The following is a 22,017-nucleotide window of genomic DNA, read 5'->3' as shown; positions in this document are numbered from 1 at the left end:
GGGTCTCCACATGGCTCCTCTGGCTCCAGAGTTCTAGCGTAGCTCCATGTATCTTGTCAATGGGTATATCTCTCAGGGAGTGAGCATGTGTCTTGCCTCCAGTGAGCTATTTATCTCAACGCCTCCAAATGAGGTCATCAAGCTGTGAACTGATTGACAGGCTAAACTCACCCCTTCACTCGTAAGTCTCATAAATTTCTCTTTTGCAGCACTTAATTACAACTTCTTTAATGGTTTTTTCCTTTGATAATTATCTTGGCAATGTCAAATTTTTCTTTCAGAAGATAACATCTTGTCCATAGCTGTGAAGGATTAGGGTTTTTTTGCCCCCCCCCAAAAAGTTAATACATTTTTATAAAAGGTAAGGAATGTACCATCTTATTCTTGAAAGCATGACTATCTAAAAAGAAAAAAGATGAAAACTATCAACATCACTATATGATAAAATTACCATACTTCAGTAAAATATTTCAGGAAAACTATATGAGAACAATGTTGTGGCTTTTGTAGACACACTGACTGTGTTATGTGAGGAAATGCTTCTCTAAATGTGAAGGAAAGACTTTCAAGTGGATTCTGAAAACTGTAATCACGTTATCAAAATTACAAACAGCTACAGTGAAAGCTTCAAACTGAGGGAGAAAAGTAAAACCTCTTAACAGGGCAAACGTATATTTTACTAGCTGTTCATGAAAATAAATAAATTTTTAGTATTTATCTTCTTCCAAACTTATGGCTGTTGTTTTTCTCTGAGAAAAAAATTTACGGGCAAAAAAAAATTCCAAATACACAAGGTAAAAATGTGAAGACGAGAAGCTCTCCCAGCTCAGCAGTGGTGCACTCACAGTCAGGATGCAGAAGTGGAAGGCAGCTTTCGTCTGTCTGTCTGTCTGTCTGTCTCTCAATTGGTGTTTAGGTGGAAGTTTAGACTCGTGTATTTCTTGGAACTGTTTCTGGTTTAACATCTGAAATTCCTCATATTTCGGTTGCAATGCCATTGACTTTTTAATTCCATGTCTAGAAAGCTCTGGCTTTCAGAGAATCCTTCATCAGGCTGAAGTATTGTTTCGGTGGAAAAGATTTGAGTTTTTCTTCTCTGACAGGTTTCTGCTTTACAGACCAGCTTTCTCAGGTTTTACTGTCTGCTTTGAAAAAGACTTTCTCCCATTCTGTGGGCTGTCCTTTCACTTCCTGAGAGTATTTTTGTTTACAATTTTATTTTGTTGTTGTTGAAGAGTACACAGTGAGTGAAACCGTGTCCACGTGTACAATTGAGTGACACTGATTGCATTCTCCGAGTTGTACAACCAACTTCACTTTCCTTTTCTAAAGTGGTGATTCCCTCGTTCACATAAACACACACCACACTTCCCCTTTAGATTCCTGTATCTAATCTCTTGAGTTACTGCTATTAATTTGAACTCATTTGCCTACAAACTTCTTGAAGCCCCACCACACCTGATTCTCATTATTCCTGTTGTTCCAGGTGACTACAGACTAATCGTGGGCACTGGACGGCCACTTGTAAGCTTTTCAGACCCCAGGCAGTCACCACCTAGGAGGGAGAATGGAAGCACTAAACAGGGTCTTCGGTCAATTAATCGGGGTGCCCCAGGAAACATGACCCTACAACCTCCAAACCAAGGAACCAAATCTCATGCAGTGTTTGGCTGTACATAAAGTTCATGGAAAGATGGAATTTCCCTACAAACTCTTTGAAGTTCCCTTGTATCTGTCACACAACTTTTGCTAATTCAACTTTTTGCAGGCATACAACCAATTGACAGCAGTTACTGAGCTCTGTAGCAACTGTACTCTTAATCAACGCAATTTTTCCCATCACTGCTAATTCCACCCCACCCCCACCCTGCCCCCGATAACCAGTAATGTGTTTTGGTCTTCATATTTGCCTTTTCTCTTTGTAGTTATCTTTTTATATGCATGAGGTCATACACTCTTTGGCTATACGTAAATCATTTAATTCACTCAGCATATGTCTTCAAGCTCCATTCACAGTGTGGAATGTATCAAACCTTCATTTTATCCTCCTGGCTGAGTTGTATCTATGGTAGGTAGGTGCCAGACTTGGTTTGTCCAGTTACTACTGAGGGGCACTGAAGGTGTCTCCACCTTTGGGCTACTGTGACGGTGCTGCTGCAAGGAACGCACTCAACTGCCATGGAGTCGGTGCTGCCTCACAGCGCTCCTGTGGGCTTCCAAGACTAACTATTTATAGGAGTAGAAAGCCCAGTCTGTCTCCCTCTGAACTGCTGGTGGTTTTGAACCACAAACCATGGGGACTGGATCATAGGTCAATGCATAATCGCTATATCAGCAGTGGCATGGCAAATCTGACGGTATTTTTTAAGCATAAAAGCTTTACATTTAGCAAACTCCAATTTGCTTTTATTTTCTTGTTGTGACTTTCAGTATACTCAAGAAACGATTGCATAATTCCAGGTCAGGACTATTTGAACTTACAGTGTTCTTCTAAGAGTGTTTCAGGCTTTGGAACATTTGAATCTCTTTCCTTGGATATGGTATAAGGTGGGGTCACCCTATTCATTCAAGCGGTCTTTCACATTCAGTTTTCAGACTGTTCTGTCACCTCACTGTGCTCTTTGGCACCCTTGTTGAAAACCAGGGACGATAAATGTTTATCAGCTTTCTATTGCATTCACCGACCTGTGTGTCTTCTTATGCCAGTATGCCACACATTTCTATAATTTTGTAATAAGTTTTGAAATTGGGACATATACTGAGTCCTCTGACCTTTTGAAAAACCCCTCCCCCTCACTGTTGTTTTGGCAATTCTGGGTTCCCTACATTTCCATAAGAGTTTAGGACCAGTTTGTCTGTCTATTTTGGGGGTGGGAGTACGGGTAGGGGTAGTATGTTAAAATGTACACTGAATCTGTAGTAATTTGGGGAGTAATACCATCAAAACATTGTTCATTCTTCTGATTCATGGATTCACAATGTCTTTCCACTTATGTCAACCAGCTGACTCCAGCCTACAGTGGCCCATGTGAGTCAGATCAGAACTGTGCTCCTTGGGGTTTCCATGGTTCATTTGGACCCTTTCTGTGTCGGGCTCACACACCTTCCAGTATGATGTTGAACAGAAGTAGTTCTGTTCCTGGCCTTAGAAAAACAACATTCCGTCTTTCATTACTAAGCATGGTGTGAACAGTGGAGTTTTCAAGAATGCCTTTCCTCAGATGGAGGACGCTCCATTCCATCCATAGCTTGTTTAGGGTTTCTATTGTGAAGGAGTGTTGGATTTTGTCAAATCCTTTTTATGTATCTATTGAAATGATCAAGGTAGTGTAGTGATTACGCACTGGGCTGCTAATCTCAACATCAGCAGTTCCAAACCACAAACTGCGACATGGGAGAAAGATGAGGCTTCCTACTCCTGTAAAGTTACAATCTTGAATGCCCACTATGGCAGTTCTACATGTTCTATAGGTTTCTATGAATTGGAATTGACTTGATGGCCCTGAGTTTTGGGGGGGTTTTAATTGAGATGATCATGTGTTCTCTTTCCTTCATTCTATTAATTGACTGATTTCACTGAACCAATCTCACATATCTGGGATAAATCCTACTTGGTCATATTGTATATACTCTTTTTAGATATTGCTGACTTGGTTTGCTGGTGTTTTGTTAAGGATTTTTACATCTATATTCATAAAGGGCTTTGGTCTACAGCAGTTCTCAACCTGTGGGTCGCGACCCCTCTGGGGGTTGAACGACCCTTTCACAGGGCTCGCCCAATTCGTAACAGTAGCAAAATTACAGTTATGAGGTAGCAACGAACATAATTTTATGATTGGGGTTCACCACACATGAGGAACTATTAAAGCGTCGCAGCATGAGGAAGGTTGAGAACCACTGGCAGTTTTATGATGTCTCTTTTTCTCTGGTTTTGGTATCTGGGTCATACTGGTCTTGTAAAATGAGTATGAGAGTGTTACATTCTTTTCTGCTTCTCTGAATAGTTTGTGAGGGTATGGTGTCCATTTTTTAAACATTTGGTAGAATTCATCAGTGATGTCATCTGGACCTGGGCTTTTCTTTGTACTGGGGTTTTTGATTAATAATTCAACTTTTGCTATGCTTCAATTCAGATTTTCTGTTTCTTCCTGAATCAGTTTCATTAGTGTGTCTTCCTAGAAATTTGTCCACATAATCTAGGTTAAGTAGCTTGTTGGCATACACAATATTTCCTTTTTCCTTTGCATTTCTATAGCATTGCTAATACTGCCTCTTCTTCATCCTGATTTTAGTCATTTGAGGCTTTTGTTTTCTTGGTTAAGGTAGTAAATGTTTGTCATTTTACTCACCTTTTCTGAGAATCAACGTTTAGTTTCATGGATTTTTCTCTATTGTTTTCCTTTTCTTTATTTTGCTTATTTCCACTTGAATCTTTTTTTTTTTAATCATTTTATTAGGGGCTCATACAACTCTTATCACAATCCATACATACATCAACTGTGTACAGCACATTTGTACATTCATTGCCCTCATCATTCTCAAAACATTTGCTCTCCCCTTAAGCCCCTGGCATCAGCTGATTTTTTCCCCTCCCTCCCCACGCCCCTCTCCCTCATGAGCCCTTGATAATTTATAAATTATTTTGTCATATCTTGCCCTATCTGATGTCTCCCTTCACCTACTTTGCTGTTGTCCGCTCACCAGGGAGGAGGTCACATGTAGATCCTTGTAATTGGTTCCCCCTTTCCAACCCACTCTCCTTCTATGCTCCCAGTTTCACACCACTGGGCCTAAAGGGATCATCCGCCCTGGATTCCCTGTGTTTCCAGTTCCTATCTGTACCAGTGTACATCCTCTGATCTAGCCAGACTTGCAAGATCGAATTCGAGTCATGGTAGTGGGAGCGGGGAGGAAACATTTAGGAACTAGAGGAAAGTTGTATTTTTCATCATTGCTACATCGCACCCTGACTGGCTCGTCTCCTCCCCAAGTCCCCTCTGCAAGGGGATCTCCAGTAGCCTACAAATGGGCTTTGGGTCTCCACTCCGCACTCCCCCCATCATTCACTATGGTAAAATTTTTTGTTCTGATGATGCCTTATATCTGATCCCTTCAACACCTCGTGATCACACAAGTGTGCTTCTTCCATGTGGGCTTTGTTGCTTCTGAGCTAGATGGCCGTTTGTTTACTTTCAAGCCTTTAAGACCCCAGACACTATATCTTTTGATAGCCAGGCACCATCAGCTTTCTTCACCACATTTGCTTATTCACCCGCTTTGTCTTCAGCGATTGTGTCAGGAAGGTGAGCATCACAGAATGCCAATTTAATAGAAGAAAGTATTCTTGCATTGAGGGAGTAGTTGAGTGGAGGCCCAATGTCCTTCTGCTACCTTAATACTAATCCTATAAATATATGTACATAGATCTATTTCCCCATCCTCATATATAAACATATTTGCATATCTACTGTCTTTATCTAGACCTCTATAAATGCCCTTTGCCTCCCAACTCTTTCCTCTATTTCCCTTGACTTTCCTCCTGTCCCACTATCATGCTCAGACCCCTCCACTTGAATCTTTATTATTTCCTTCTTTTTCTTGCTTTGGGTTTAATTTGCTCTTCCTTTTCTAGATTTTTAAGGTGGAAGGTTAAGTTAGTAACTTTAGATCTTTCTTTGTTTTAAAGCTATAAATTTCCTTCTAGCTGCATTCTAAAAATGAGGCTTCCACAAAGACAGTCTAAGGAATCCAAAGGGCAGTCCCACCTTTCCTCACAGGGCTGCTACGAGTCTACACGGGCTCAGCAGCATATATTTGTATATGCTTCAGTTGTCACTCAAAATATATGCTCATTTCCCTTGTTCTTTTTTTGCTTATTGATTATTTACAAATGTATTTTTATTTTCCACATTTGTCAATCTCTTTGTTATTGACATCTAATTTCATTCCACTGTGTTTAGGTAACATGCTTTGTATGATTCCAATCCTTTTAATTTCCTGAAATTTGCTTTATGGCCTAACCTATGGTCTATACTATGCTTCATGTACACTTGGGAAGTCAGCATATTATGGAATATTCTATAGATGTTTTTAGGACTCCTGTCTTATAGTGGTAGTATTGTGTAAGTATTCTGTTTCCTGGCCTAGTTGTTTTATATTTAATCCAATTTCTTAGCTCAAACGGCAACACCAGTAAATATCACAGATGCTCACTACATCAAGCTACTCAAACACATGGGTTGCTGGATGAAGGTTTACAGCCAGAGAAAGCTCTGGAGTTCAACAACTCTCTCTTACACTTCCTGTCATTAAGGAATTTAAGATTTTTTTAAAAATCCATGTCCTGACCTACTACTACATGATCATTTTAATTTTACTATGTTTCCTAAAAAGGCAATTTATTCAAAGTTATTTATTTTCCTACTTCAGCAAATGTTCTATGTGTTCTGGGCAGGTCCCTGTAGCTTGATTCTTCTAGCCAGTGTGACTGGCAAGCAAGGGAGAGATTCCTGATGCAGCTTCTCCAACTTCCAACCATCCTCCAAGCGGTATCCTATACTCACTTCCAATAAGATGGGTCATTGCAGTTGGTTTGCCTACACAAGGGATATCCACACTGCTGTGGACTTGAATTTGGTTAGGTCTATGACTAAAGGATGGAAAATTAAGAGTTCAGTTATCTCAATATTCAAATGAACACAGTTCAGGGATTGACTGAACTGCTGGACAATACGTTCCACCAATCAGATCTGTAACTGACCGACTGCTACCAGACACCTGAGAGATCGATGCACTGGGATTACTGCCTTTCTTTCTTTTTTAATTACTCTTAAAATAGCCAAAATCCTCACCAAAATAGCGTATCCTGCCAGCCTCACTCAGATAACTTGGTAAGAAAGAAAGATTTCAAGTGCTTCTAGCTTTAGCTATCTGACTGAGGCATGGTTAGTTGCCCCAAGTTTTGAGTTTTCATTAAAATAATTTTTTCAGAGTCACAGATCATCTTAAGGCAAACATGCCCACATTTTCTCTTGCTACCTCAATACAATGCTACTTAACACAAAACTGGGGTGGAGTCTTCCTTCTATCTCAGTATACCTCTGACTGAGACTCCCTGTGAGCCGCAATGTCTTCACCCTGCTGAGCTACTTGTTACTTCAAACTGTTGGCTCTGTGGTTAGCAGCCAGATGCCTGTTTAATTAAGCCTCCCCAATCTGAGAGTGCAGACCAAAGTATGCAGATCAATTCCAGTTTCACATTACTGTTTACAAACAACAAGAAAAAATAAACAATAATTTATAAATTATCAAGGGTTTGTGAGGGAGGGAGGAGAGGGGAAGGGAACAAATGAGCTGATACCAAGGGTTCAAGTAGAAAAAAAATGTTTTGAGAATGATGAGGGCAACAATGTACAAATGTGCTTGACACAGTGGATGTATGTATGGATTGTGGGAACAGTTGTATGAGCCCCCAATAAAATGATTTAAAAACAAAACAAAAAAACAACACAGCACTAGCAACACTATACCCAATCTGCTGCACCATGTAAATTAAATGCCCAAAATTATTGCAGACATTTCTCCTAGAACAACCAACTCTTCTCTTTGTAAAAATAGAAATGGTTCATTTAGTAATAGTAATGAGCCCTCATTACTATAGATGTTCTATAGTAGATGTTCTATAAATCAACACAGAAGTTTTCAAAATGTCATACTCCAAGAGAAGACTTACACCACAGAGCAAGCATAGCATCCTTTCTTGCTACTTTCTCGAATTAAGAATGCACCATCAGGTTTTCCATAAAGCAAGTCCTCTGCTTGTATTCGATTAATATCCTCAACAAACCAGGTTTTCTCATCATAATGTGGCAGGTTCTCATCTTCCTCATTCATAAAATAGTTCCTAAAAATTAATGTTAGAATACCATTTTAACAATCAGGTTACTTATTTCTAAAAGCAAATTCATAAATAAAGCTCCCTTCTAAATCTTCTAAATCTTTAACCAGAATAAGGACAACATGAAATTGTAATTTGTTTTGGGCTGGGTTTTGTTTTTTTTAAAGAACGCCACTGCTTGTTATGGTGCAAAGCACTGAATTCGCATGTCCCACCCAATTAATTGAAATATGAAAGTCCATGTGCTGGTGCATACAGGTTTATGTGATTGGAAAGGTCTCTGAATTCAAGAGCCTATAGGCAATTCAGCTTAAGAGAGACAATGTTCTGGATTCAGTGTGTCAAGTGACAAAGAGAACTAGTCTTTAGCATGTATAAAGAAGGCCCTATCCCCCAATAAAATGATTAAAAACACGAAGGCCCGGGCCTCATAGTGGGAACCAAGCCCTGTGCCAGGAGATGGAGAGAACGTACTCATCAGCATCCTCATTCTTGACTCCTAGCCAGGCGTTCAGACGCTTCTGCCTCACTCCTTTGTGACTGAGCCATCTGCCAGGAGGGAGACAAATGTCAGTATCTGCAAAATCTACCCACAAAGTGGACACACTTCCACCAACCAACCTCCCAGAGCCCAGGAGCCCCCTCCCCTGGCAAAACCCCAAAAAAGCAGCCAAAGATTTCCCTGAATTCATCTCCTTGCTTTCCTTCAATTAGTTGTTTTTAATTATTCTCTGCTGTGAAAAGGAATAGAACTACTTGAAATTAGGTATTTCTCTCACTTTGCATTTTCCATTTTTAGAAGGATATATTACCACAAACAGACACACACACACACACACTGCCCTCATACGCAGGCCATTTATTTCTGGAATCAAATATTCAATCTCTGCTAAACCAGAAGGCCTTATTCCTGTGTGGCCTATGGCATTGAACTTAAAACTCAAAAACAGAAATTCAAGGTTGATGTTTACCTAGGCAAGCCACAAGAAATTCAAGGTGGCAATCTGAGTACTTAATATCACTTTTACTTCACTGTCAGGCAAATTACAGTATCTTCAAATCTACCAATGTTTAATTTGGAAAATGGTTACAACTTGCATCCTTCGTTTTGAGACAGCCAATGGTCTAAAATCAGAGTGGAGCATAAAGTACATCCACCACCACCCCCAACAAGGCTCTTGGCCAGTTAGAGCTCATCTCAAACATCATCCCCTTGGTGAGAGCTCCCCTGATTGTCTTAACTACGACCATCCTCTGAACACACGCTACACTTTACCTGATTTTCTAATGTTCATACATTTCTCTGTGCCTGAATGAGTTATCATATCATTGTACTTGTTTGTCTCCTACTATGAATATGGAAGCTGTCGTAAAGAAAGGAGTCTGTTCTGCTTATTGCCATACTCCCAGTGCTTCAAACAGTGTCAGCAGATAGCACATATTTAATAAATAAAGAGTAAATGTTTGCTGACTAGCTGCCTTTAACAAAATCTTCACAATTCTGAAGTATTCGGGGTCATCTTACCTCTCTTTCTGTTCTCAAGTACACTAAGTAATTTGGCATCATAGCTAATTTTAAAGTTCTTATAGATTCCACAAATAGCCTGGATCTTATATTTTACTGTAGTGAAGGTGGAAGCCAGTTAACAGGTGACCTTTTATAGAACTTGACTTAGTAACAAATCTGCTACTACAAGCCTTGTAACACTTGCCTTGAACAGGGCAGAGGCCAAAGGGCTACTTGGTAGAGGTCAAGGGTCAATGAGAGATGTGCCTGCTGGCAGGGCTGAGAAGAGGCGCTTGCAGACGAAATAACCACAGTCTCAATGCTTTCTGATCCTGACTTCTTATAACCTGTTAACTTCTCTAATAAACCCCACATAGTGTGAGTAGTCTGGGAGTTCCCTGTGGCCAATGCAACTGAGTATGGAACCCAGCACAGAAGCAGAGTGCTGTGGGCAGGGAGGCTGGTGTCAGAATGGGGTAAAGAAGGTGAGGCGGGAAGCAGAGGTATCATCCACGGGCAGATAAGGAGGTGGGTTCTCCTTCTGCCCTCTGTAGCTGGAGCAGGTCAAATATGGCCAACACTATTTCCTCAGCTGCCTAGCTTTTAAATATGATTTTGAAAAAGCTAAAATTGTTTTGGTAAATATGTTGATTCATACCTATTATTAATAAATAATGTCCAAGTCATATCTAAAGTCATTACATTCTAGAAAACCCAAATTGAGGCATAATATCAAAAGATCTGACAACCAGTTCTAATTCTATTACTAATTATGTGGTCTTGGACCTCTTTTTGTACCTCAGTTTTCTTTTTTGGAAAATAATATTGCTAAAGCTGACATTGAAGTTATTTTAAGAAGGAGCGAAAAGCTCATTTTGGCATGTCCTTTCCTCGCCCACATCCCAGGGAAGTGATGGGAAACCAGGTGTTAGCTGGCCTTACCACTCACCTAAAAACCACAGCTGCTGTTGAGTCCATGCTGACTCACAGTGACCCCACACAAGTCTGAGGAGAACTGTGCTCTGTTGGGTTTCAATGGCTGATTTTTCGGAAGCAGACCACCAGGCATTTCTTTCAAGGCACCTCTCTGGATGGACTTGAACTTCCAGCCCTTTAGTTAGTTGCGGATCACATTAACCATTTATACCACTTCAGGAACCGGTACAACCCAACTTCTACCTTCTAGGATTAGCTAATGTTTGGGTCCAAAAAGGTTAAACTACAAAGCCACTGAGAGAAGGAAATCGCAGCGGGCTTATCTATATTTGGACAATCTCGCTTTATGCCTGTACTTGGCTAAACTGTGTAAAACCCACTACTGTCAAGTCTCCTTAATATTAAAAAGTTAGGAGGAAAGATAGGGGAAAGTCAACAAACTCAGGAACAAGGGAACAACAAGTGATTTAAAATCAATGGCAAGGAGGGCGGAGGATGCCTGGTGGGGCATGCCTGTTGGGGTTTGATGGAGTGCAATGTAGTCACAGGAATTACTGAAACCTGAATGAAGGCCAAACATGAAATGGGACAAGAGGAAAGTAAAAGGAAATAGAGGAAAGAAACTAGGAGTCGAAGGACATTTATAGAGGTCTAAATACAAGCATGTACATATGTAAATATGTTTATATATAACAATAGGGAAATAGATCTATTTATATATTAAGTATTAAGGTAGCAGACGGACATTGTGCCTCTACTCAAGTACTCCTTCGATACAAGAACACTTTGTTCTAATAACCCGGCATTCTGTGATGTTCACCTTCCCGACAGGATCACTGAAGACAAAATGGGTGCATAAGCAAATATGGTGAAGAAAGCTGATGGTGCATGGCTATCAAACGATATAACATCTGGGATCTTAAAGGTTTGAAGATAAACAAGCGGCCATCTAGCTGAGAAGCAACGAAGCCCACATGGAAAAAGCACACCAGCCTATGTGATTATGAGCTGTCGATGAGATCAAGTATCAGGCAGCAAAGACCCAGAACAAAAAAATCCTATCAATGTGCAAGAGGGGGAGTGCGGAGTAAAGACCCAAAGCCCATCTGTAGACAACTGGACATCCCCTCACAGAAGGGTCACAAGCCAGAAGAGGCAAGCCAGTCAAGGTGCAGTATAGCACTGAAAAAACATACAACTTTCCTCTAGTTCTTTAATGCTTCCTCTCCTCCATATTATGACCCCCAATTCTACCTTACAAATCCAACTAGACCAAAGCATGTGCACTGGTACAGATAAGAGCTCATAACACAGGGAATCCAGAACAGATAAACCCCTCAGGACCAATAATGAGAGTAGCAGTACCAGGAGGGGAAGGGGAAGGTGGGGGGGAGAAAGGAGAAACCAATCACAATGATCAACATATAACCCTCTCCCAGGGGGATGGACAACAGAAAAGTGTGTGGAGACAGCGGTCAGTATTTAAGACATGAAAAAAATCATAATTTATACATTATCAAGGGTTCATGAGGGAGGGTGGGGGAGAGAGGGAGAAAAATGTGGAGCTAATACCAAGGGCTCAAGTTGAAAGAAAATGTTTTGAAAATGATGGCAACATATGTACAAACGTGCTTGACACATGGATGTATGTATGAATTGTGATAAGAGCTGTAAGAGTCCCCAATAAAATGTTTTTAAAAAGGGGGGGAGCCCCACTAAGCTTTATTTACTCTTATTAGCCTATCTTTTTTCTCCTAACAAGTAATGAAAATAACAAGAATCTAGGTTATTTATAAGTGAAAACTATTTCATATTAACATACTCTTAAAATGTGGTTCAATTTATATACATAAGATATTATAATATTAATTTCATTTAAAAATTAAATTGTGTTTTTCAGGTCAAATTCTCCTTTGTGCCTGCTATAGACATATTTTGATTTATTTACAATTAGAATTTGACTTCTTAAGTAGAGAATATCCTTTCAGAAATTGTTCTGTATACATTATTTGTAAGTCCCGTTATAGTTTCCTTCCTGCCTATGAGTGGTAATTTCTTTTTTTTTTTTTTTAATCATTTTATTGGGGGCTCATACAACTCATCACAATACATACATACATCGTGTAAAGCACATCTGTACATTCATTGCCCTCATTATTCTCAAAACATTTGCTCTCCACCCAAGGCCCTGGCATCAGTTCCTCATTTTTCCCACTCCCTCCCCGCTTCCCCACCCCATGAACCCTTGATAATTTATAAATTATTATTTTGTCATATCTTACACTGTCCGACATCTCCCTTCACTCACTTTTCTGTTGTCCATTCCCCAGGGAGGGGTTATATGTAGAGTCTTGTAATCAGTTCCCCCTTTCTATCCCACCCTCCCAGTATCACCACTCTCACCACTGGTCCTGAAGGGATCATCCATCCTGGATTCCCTGTGTTTCCAGTTCCTATCTGTACCAGTGCACATCCTCTGATCTAGCCAGATTTCTAAGGTAGAACTGGGATCATGATGGGGGGGGCGGTTAGGAAGCATTTAGGAACTAGAGGAAAGTTGTATGTTTCATCGTTGCTACACTGCACCGACTGGCTCGTCTCCTCCCCGCAACCCTTCTGTAAGGGGATGTCCAGTTGCCTACAGATGGGTCTTGGGTCCCCAGTCTGCACTTCCCCTCATTCACAATGATTTGATTTTTTGTTCCATGAGTGGTAATTTCTATTTCTATAGTTCTCCCCTATAACCAAAGATTCCGGTGTTTTAAGTCGAACATAAATCCACACTTTTAAAGCTTTTATCACTTTGCTCATGCTACAAGCCACCCTCCAAGATTTCCAAGGCATCTGTATGGATTGGTGTATTACATTCTGGCTTGCCCTACATACTGACTTTAGGTAAACTCTGATACCACTGCTACTAATAGGGCTATTTTCCTAAAATCTTGCAATCTCAATGCTAGTTCTCAATTAAAAGTATCTTCTGAGGTCTCTAGTGCCAGGAGGAATCTGGTGCTTCAGGCTTCCTCTCCACGCAGGCGCAGGTTACTTACACAAGGTGCTGATCTCGGATCTTGCGTAGTTGGATCAGGTCAGGTTTGATACTGTTCATTTTTTTATCTATTTCCCGGTTGTCCAAAGCTTGTTTCTTCAAATCCTGCTCTAGACGCATTTTGCTATCATGAATCTCACCCAGACGTGATTTCAATTTGTCATAATTCATCATAATTCTGTGAAAATATTTGATATATTAAGACTAAAACAATACCTAAGCAGAATGAGCCTATCATTTGAGCATGGTCCTAGTATCTTCAAGTTTGGCAGCCATCTGATGTCTGCCTGCTCGGTCTCCATTGCCAGTCTCTCATACTAGCAGTCATGATGGCGCTCCTTGTAGGTAGGGTTTCCTGCCCCACTTCAGGCGGCAGGGTTTGGTCAGTGAGAGTGTTCCACTTCTCATCCTCGCGCTCAGGTCACAGTGACTAGTACCAGAGGGGGCATAAGATAGAAGCTTCTCCAATAAGAGTCAAGTGGAGACCTTGAGTCTGAATTGACTCATGGCACACAACAACAACACTGTATAAAGAGAGTCTCTTTTTCCCAAGGGTTACTCAGTTATGAATATGTAACTCTAGGACTCTCAACAGACACATTGCTTCCTCAGCACGAAGGATAAAGACAATAGAGCTGAAAACAAACCAGAAGACAAAAGAAAGGGAGAGTGAGTCCCAATGACCTTGTGTAAGCCCTGGTTCTAATCAAGATTTAACAAGTTATCCATATATATATATACATATATGATGTTCAAGAAGTAATATAGCATAGAGGTTAAGAGCAATAACTCTGAAGTCAGCCCACCTAGATTTGAATCCCTGCCCTGCCACTTATTTACTGTGACTCAGGGCAAATGATTTAACTTCACTCACACTTAGCACATCTGATCAGGCACCCAGTCTGCGGCACTCCTCGTCCTTCCCCTCCTTTTCTGCCTCTGTTTTAGTGCAGTCTCGACACCACTTTCTCAAATGGTCATATATTCCCAGCAGCTACCTACAATAGCCAAGCTGTTTTTCTACTCATAATCTTATTTCAATTCTAATTTAGTCTCATAAGATGCCAAAGTTGATCTTCAGTTCAACAAATATTCCGTGAACATCCACTCTGAATTTTCAGCACTTGTTTCTTCAAATCCTGCTCTAGACACATTTTGCTCTCACGAACCTCTCCCAGACATGAATTGAAGGGTCCCATAACATGTGCTAGGCTATTAGGGAAGATAATTCACCATTCCTACTCCCAAGAAGCTTACACTTTAGTGGGCAGGGTATTCTATAAATCAATACCATATACTCTGTAGGCATACACAAAAATTCCCTAAACCAGTCTTGCAGAATCTGAGAAGATTTTTCTAGAAAAAGCCATGTTCAACCTGAGTCCTAAGGATGAGCAGGAGTTACTAATTTCAGGGAACAGAGAGTCGACAGAGGAAGTTTGACGTGGCGCTATTAGCAGAAGCAAGTAGTTCCGAGAGCACGATTGTGCGGTGGGAAGGGATAAAAATGACTGATGGGGAAGAAGAGAGATCTTGTCTCGTTGATGCACGTGGAGGCATTAAGCATACTTACCGTTCAATCTCTTTTTCATTTCCTTCTCTGCGAAATCGCTCGATATATTCTTTGCTATGTTGTTCTTGTGTGTGACACTGTTCCTCAAATATTTTAATTGTTTCACTAAAAGCTTCTATTGCAGTCCTCTTCATCTGTATTTCCTATGGGAGAGGAAAAAGGAAAGATAAATACTTTATTACTTTTGTTTTTTTCTTATAACTTGGACTTACGTTAATTTTCAGTTAACATTCTCACATAAGGCCCAAATAAATCCTTTAATTAGCTCCTATCTCTATTAATTTTTATACAAAGTACATCATTCAAAATCTAAAAAAAGAAAAAGAACCATTACCTGGAAAGAGAAAGGCATCTAAACTGCCAAAAGAAATGGACCTTTAACACCTTGAACACCATTTCCAAATTCTGTCTGCACCTAATGGCATAGTGTTGCCCCCAAAACAGCTCTGAAAGAGTATATAGATGGAGCCAAGGCCATGTCCCAAGGTGTAAAGCCTCAATCCCAGAAGAGCACTGTAGAATATAATTATTCTTACTTTCTTTTCTTAAGCATGTGCTTAAAACCCAGAGTATATTAGAAGCAGAAAGGAAAGGGGGAAGAATAACTACTGAAAGTGGATGAATTTAGAAAGCAAGATTAAACAACTTAAAAATTCCAGGAAAATCCTAGTAGGCTAGGCCATTCAGCACCAGGATTCACAGCCCTATACATTTTTGGAATAGTTCTAAGAACACTAATCGACTTTAAAATATCAACTGGGATTCTCCTAAAATCTTCAAAAATAGAATTCAATTTTGTTCGGTTTACTTTAAATAGGGAAGAAATACATATGAAGGTGTAAAAAGACTGCCATCCTAAAAATGTTTGCAATTTTAAGAGTTCTGATATTTACAAGATAATTCCTTTGTTATCCAGCATTTATTCATTTCAACAAATGATTATTAACAATTTACTATACAGAAGATACCATACTGGTGAAACAGATATTCATGAATGCTCTGGAATGTTCTCCAGTGCTTAGAATACAGGTGGGACAGAACTGTGACCTTTAACAGGGTTTGCATTCATGCCACAGCGGAGGCCATCAAACAGGTGAATTAGTTAACTATTGCTTTACAGAGGCTTCACAGAGGAGGGTGGGTTTTTAGAATCTGGGACACAGAAGGCATGGTATCCTGTATACATGAAAGAACAGGGGATGGCTGAGGAATTCCCTGGTGAGGAAGGAGATTAGCAGCATATGAGGCAGGAGAGAACTCTGTGATGTTCCATACAGTAAAGGTTACTGAGATGTCCATTACCTACTATTGGCTTCTAGTCATAATCCTTTTTCGGAGGTATCATAAATTCTAGCCTCTATCTCAAACCCCATTTTGGAGGGAGTTCTCTGTTATAGGATTAAGGTGGGATATATTCTGAGTCTCCACTTTAGTAGAGGGTGTGACTCAAGTCATCACCTTTTGTTTTCTTAAGAGTATGATACACCTCCATATAAGAATGAGCCATCTCAGAAGCAGGAACACAGAGAAGTCCTAGGTCCATTGAGGAAGAGGGAGCACATTTGAGATCTCTGTCTGAAGGCGGAGGCGGCAGACACTATGCCTCACTGAGGCTAGAGGGGGAGGCAAGGAGATCATAAGATAGCAGAGAGACAGTGGGGAGGCTGTGAGGCAGGACGGCAGAGAGACTTCCTAGTCTATTGACCAGCGGCCAAAGGACCATGTGCTGGAAGGCTGAGGACCAGAGAGAAAGACTTGGCTGTTGGCTGAGAAGAGGTGCTGTTGTGGACCATTGACTATCTTTACTATTTACTGATGCTGGCTGTGGTAACTCTACCTAATCTATTAACTTCCCTAATAAAACCCCATAATTGTGAGTCTTGTCTGAGAGATCAGTGTGATCACTAAAATGAATTATGGAACCCAGCAAACAAGGAGTGGTCATGGGGAACAGTTGACGCCCGAACAGGCAAAGAAAGATGAGGGTGGAAGCATGTTGGCCTTGGGTTGGTGTGGCAGTTAGGGATCATGTCAACTAGACACTCCTCATTAGAGACAGAGCCGCAGCTTAATGACACCTCCTTATACCACAAACCTTTTTGTATGAGAATGTGAGACAATGGAGATGGATCTCTCTCTTTCTCTCTCTGCCCCTTCATCTTCCTGCTTGCTGGGACTCTGCTGCTGCGACCAAGAGGCTGTTGGTGTCCTGCTGTGTTTCCACCCACTTTGGATCCATGCAACTCTGCACCCACTGGCCTGTGATCTTTTTCTGGTTCCCGGTTCCCCAGTCTGCAATGTGGCTGTGTGAGTCTGAAGAGGGGCTTATGGACTAGCATCAGACTTGTGGACTTGAATTGGATTGGCTGGGGTGGCTTCTTGATGTAAAGTTCCTTTTCTTTTTATCCGTTTCTCTAGACTCCCTGGTCTAACACTGTTGGTATGGATTTGGATTCTCCTTCTCCTGTTTAGCAGGGCAGGTCAGATATGGCCCCGATGCCATTTTCTCCACTATATTATACATATCCAGATCACACCTCATACTTAATAGAATGCTCATATGGAAGTATCTAGTTACAGATTCTGTTAACACTCAAATTACAGTGGGGGATTTGGTTCCATTGGGAGGTTAGAAATTATCTATAAAACTTTGGCCCTGATCCCCTTGCAGAGAGGTCTTGGGGAGGAGACGAGCCAGTCAGGGTGCGATGTAGCAACGATGAAAAATACAACTTTCCTCTAGTTCCTAAATGCTTCCTCCCCGCCCCCACTATCATGATCTGAATTTTACCTTGCAAGTCTGGCTAGACCAGAGGATGTACACTGGTACAGATAGGAACTGGAAACACAGAGAATCCATGGCGGATGATCCCTTCAGGACCAGCGGTGAGTGGCGATACTGGGAGGGTAGAGGGAGAGCAGGTTGGAAAGAGGGAACCTATTATAAGGCACTATATGTGACCTCCTCCCTTGGGGACAGACAGCAGAAAAGTGGGTGAAGGGAGACGTCAGACAGGGCAAGATACGACAAAATAATAATTTATAAATTATCAAGGACTCATGAGGGAGGGGGAGCACGGAGGGAGGGGAAAAATGAAGACCTAATGCCGGGGGCTTAAATGGAGATGAAATGTTTTGAGAATGATGAGGGCAATGAATGTACAAATATGCTTTACACAACTGACGTATGTATGGATTGTGATAAGAGTTGTATGAGCCCCTAATAAAACGATTAAAAAAAAACCAAAAACAACTTTGGCCCTGGATCTTCAAATACCAGCAATTTAGACTTTACTAACACTGATATAGAGGAGCCCTGGCAGTGTAGTGGTTATGCATTGGGCTGTGACTGACCCACATAGTTGGCAATTCAAAACCACCAGCAGTTCAGAGGGAGAAAGACTGGGCTTTCTACTTCAGTAAACAGTTTCAGTCTCCGAAACCCATAGGAGGTAGCCACGAGTCAGCGCTGACTTGATGACAGTGAGTGTGGGTGTTTGTTTAACACTGATGTTTGTGTTGGTAGATGGGTCAGCAAGAAAGTTATTTTATACCATTCCCAAAGCAGCAGTTCCCCTACCTACGCAGCTATTGTTTTCAACAATGCCACTATAAAACAAAAGCAAATTCACTATCAAGTCAGTCCAAACTCATAATGCCAGAAAAGAACTGCTCCTTGGGGTTTCTGAGACTGTAACTCTTTATAGAAGCAGAAAACCTCATCTTTCTCCCTCAGAGTGGCTGCTGAGTTTGAACTGCTACTCCTGAGGTTAGCAGCCAAACATAACCCACTATGCCACCAGGGTTCCTTTAGTGCCACTATACCTACCAACAAAACAAACAAAAAAACATTGCTATCGAGTAATTCCAACTCCCAGCAATCCTACAGGGCAAGGGCCAAGGGGGAACTGCCCTAGAGAGTTTCTTAGGCTTTAGTCTTTATAGAAGCAGACTGACAACATCTTTCTCCACACATAAGGAGATGGTTTTAAACCACCAACCTGGAGCTTAACACTACACCACTAGAGCTTGTCTACGAAAACTATAAACTGACCTACAGCTGTACCTTTGTTTTCCTTCCCACCCCACCTCCCCACCACTTTATCTACATGTGCTTTGGACCCCACCTCCTCTTCCTTTCTCAGATGCTTCAATCCACCAACCACATCAGCCAACCCTCTAACATCATTAACTCTTTCTGTCTACTGGTTTCTCTTTATCTACATATAAACACCACTTTGAAGGAGAGGGAAAAAACCTTCCCCCTAAATTCCCTTCCAGTGAGTTAAATTCCTTGAAAGCGTTGTTTATATGTAAGTTAAAAAAGAGTATTGTCATAAAATCAGAGAAAGCTTTATTTAATAAAAAAATCAAATTGTAAAACTGTTATTTCTCAACATACCCAGACTCTTTCCAAGGTCATCAATGAGTCTCCTCACTGCCAAACTCCACTACCTTATTTGAATCTATCACTGAGCCCTATTGTTTTTCTTCCTTATTACATGTAATCTAGATGGCAGATCCCACCATATGTAACCTATTCTTACTCTGTGCCAACTCTGAGCCCGAGCATGCCATCTCTTCACATCCTTTGGAAAGCACTGACTTGGATCAAAGTGATCTAGATTTGACATAAGATTTCACAGTAAAAACAGAGGAGGTCTATAACATATACCTCAAAATAAACTCTTCAAAGACTCTTTTAAAGCCTTTCAAAGCCCTTACTTCACTTGTAGTGAGATCCCTCACTTCTCCACCTTCCAAGGCTTTCTGGCTTCACGGCTCTTCTCTGCCTATTCTGGTACCCTGCCCCAACCTAACGCGTATCTCAAGTCTTGATGTCAATTCTCACAAAGAAAATGGTATTCCTATTCTAACTTATATCTGTCTTGAAATAAATACAACCAGAATTCGCCTGAGAAGCAAGGATGGCGAGGCTTTGTCTCACTTACTTTGAACATGTTATCAGGAGGAATTAGCCCTAAGAGAAAGACACGATGCTGGTAAAGCAGAGGGTCAGAAAAAAGAGTAAGCACCTCAACAAAACGGATTGACAGAGTCGCTGCAGCAGTGAGCTCAAACATAGCAATGGCTGGAATGGTGGCAGAAGACCATTTAATTCTGTTGTTCATAGGGTCGCTATGAGTCAGAACCAACTCGACAGTACCTAAACAACAGGTTTCTAGGTACTGAACTTTCTTGTTTACATCAACCTCCTTACCCAGTTCCCTAACAGGTGGCTCCAAGTCCAAACACGCAGTCTCATTATCTGCTGCTCAGAACTCTTGTTTTCATGTTAACTCCCCAATATAACTGAGCACGTGACCAGTAGGTGAAGCTTTCTCGGCTTTTTCCAACCAGGACAAGAAAGCAGAAATGCAGCTCTCTCTAAGCCAAGGCACATGCAAATACGGCTACTTTTTCTAACTTCTGTTTACAGGAGAATTAGCCCATCTCAGTTTGGCAACATGAGTCTGACTCCACGGTCCGGCAAAGGTAGACTACTTTTGGTTCGTTACCTTGCATAAATCCATTCAGCAAAACTCTGAGCACTAGCTTATATTACCACCATTATTCAAGGCATTTGGGATGCATAAGTAAACAAGTTTGAAAACGATTTTCTGCCCACTTAGAACTTACAGTCTAGGGTATGGGTTCCCAAACTTATTTGGCCCATTGTCCCCTTTTGGGAGAAAAAAATTACCCAAGAGCCACCCTGGTAATTAAAAAGCTTTTGTACTATAGCCCATGTAGATATCTGCTTTTGTAGACCCCTGGACCAATCCAGCCCTCTCTTCCCAGGGGGCACTATCACCCATTTTGGGGACAACACTGATAGAAGGTAACAGCAATAGGTAAGCACATTATATACATTGTTACAGGTGAGATGTATTATGAAGAGTAAAGCAAGAAAGGACCAGAATGTGAGATGTAATTTTAAATAAAGTGGTGGGTAGAGAAGATGACACTGAACAAAAGCTTGGAAAAGGTTAGAGTGAGCCAGGTGCTGGACTATCTGGGAGGAAAGCGTTCCTGGTGCAGGAAACAGCCAGTACCAAGACTAGCTAAGAGCTAGCCAGTAATAAAATGTGGGAAAAAGGTCTGGCACAGTCAAGGAACAGCAAGTACGCTAGCGTGGCTAGAGCAGAGTGAGTTCAAATATTCCAGGAAACAATGACACTAGAGGGTTGACAGTGGGGACCCTGTAGCTGCTCCATGGGAGAAAGATGAGGCAGTCTTCTTCGGTTAGTATTTACAGCACTGGAAATTCTATGGGTTGTTGTTACTCATTACTCATTGTTGTTACTCTATTCCATAGGACTGCTATGAATCGTCAACTCAGTGACTTTAGATCTGCTTTTTTGTTTTATTTCTATGAGTACAGAATATAGCCAAGCACATGGGAAGTTTACCGTGACAGACATATGCTACATCGTAAAATAAGTATCAATGGATACTTTTAAAACTATGCCTTAAAGAATGTTTTCAGACTACAGCAAAAATAAAATATAAATAATATCTTTAAAAAAACTGAAATTAGGAATTAAACAACTGAATTCTAAAAAATAACACACGAGTCAAAGAAACCACAAGAGACCTTAGAAAACATTTAATACCAAAAGACAATGAAGATATAAAAGGATAAAATATATGAAATGTACCTAGAGCCACATACCGAGGGAAATTTATTGCTTTAAAAGCATTTACTAGAAAATAAGAAAGTCTTATAACCAATGAACAGTTTCCATCTTAATAAACTAGCAGAAAAACAGCAAATTAAGATTAAAGAAAGCAAAAGAAATAATAAAGAGCAAAAACCTATAAAATGAACAGTACCAAAAAATCCAAGTGGATTTTTTTCATTGATTTTTTTAAAATATCCACTATCTCTCTCCACTAATTAGACCCCGGGTTCCTTTAGTGCCACTATACCTACCAACAAAACAAACAAAAAAACAGTGCTATCGAGTAATTCCAACTCCCAGCAATCCTACAGGGCAAGGGCCAAGGGGGAACTGCCCTAGAGAGTTTCTTAGGCTTTAGTCTTTATAGAA

General features: G+C 40.7%; 1 protein-coding gene across 4 annotated transcripts in view; it reads right to left on the bottom strand.

The window, feature by feature from the left end:
* Positions 1–22,017, bottom strand: part of LOC101657368 (phosphatidylinositol 3-kinase regulatory subunit gamma) — a 107,873-nt gene that overhangs the window by 5,103 nt on the left and 80,753 nt on the right. For all 4 annotated transcript variants that reach the window (XM_004699465.3, XM_045291965.1, XM_045291964.1 and 1 more), the window contains exons 6-9: positions 14,963–15,105; positions 13,391–13,567; positions 8,372–8,446; positions 7,733–7,903 (exon numbers count right to left, since the gene is read on the bottom strand). In XM_004699465.3, coding sequence (XP_004699522.1) covers positions 7,733–7,903; positions 8,372–8,446; positions 13,391–13,567; positions 14,963–15,105 — 566 coding nt within the window. The remainder of the gene's footprint in view (positions 1–7,732; positions 7,904–8,371; positions 8,447–13,390; positions 13,568–14,962; positions 15,106–22,017) is intronic.

Source organism: Echinops telfairi, unplaced genomic scaffold, assembly GCF_000313985.2.
Source record: "Echinops telfairi isolate 266 unplaced genomic scaffold, ASM31398v2 ScPeMD7_443;HRSCAF=831, whole genome shotgun sequence".
NCBI classification, from domain to species: domain Eukaryota; kingdom Metazoa; phylum Chordata; class Mammalia; order Afrosoricida; family Tenrecidae; genus Echinops; species Echinops telfairi.
The sequence above is the reverse complement of the archived record's forward strand: the minus strand, read 5'-3'. Positions and strand labels throughout refer to the sequence as shown.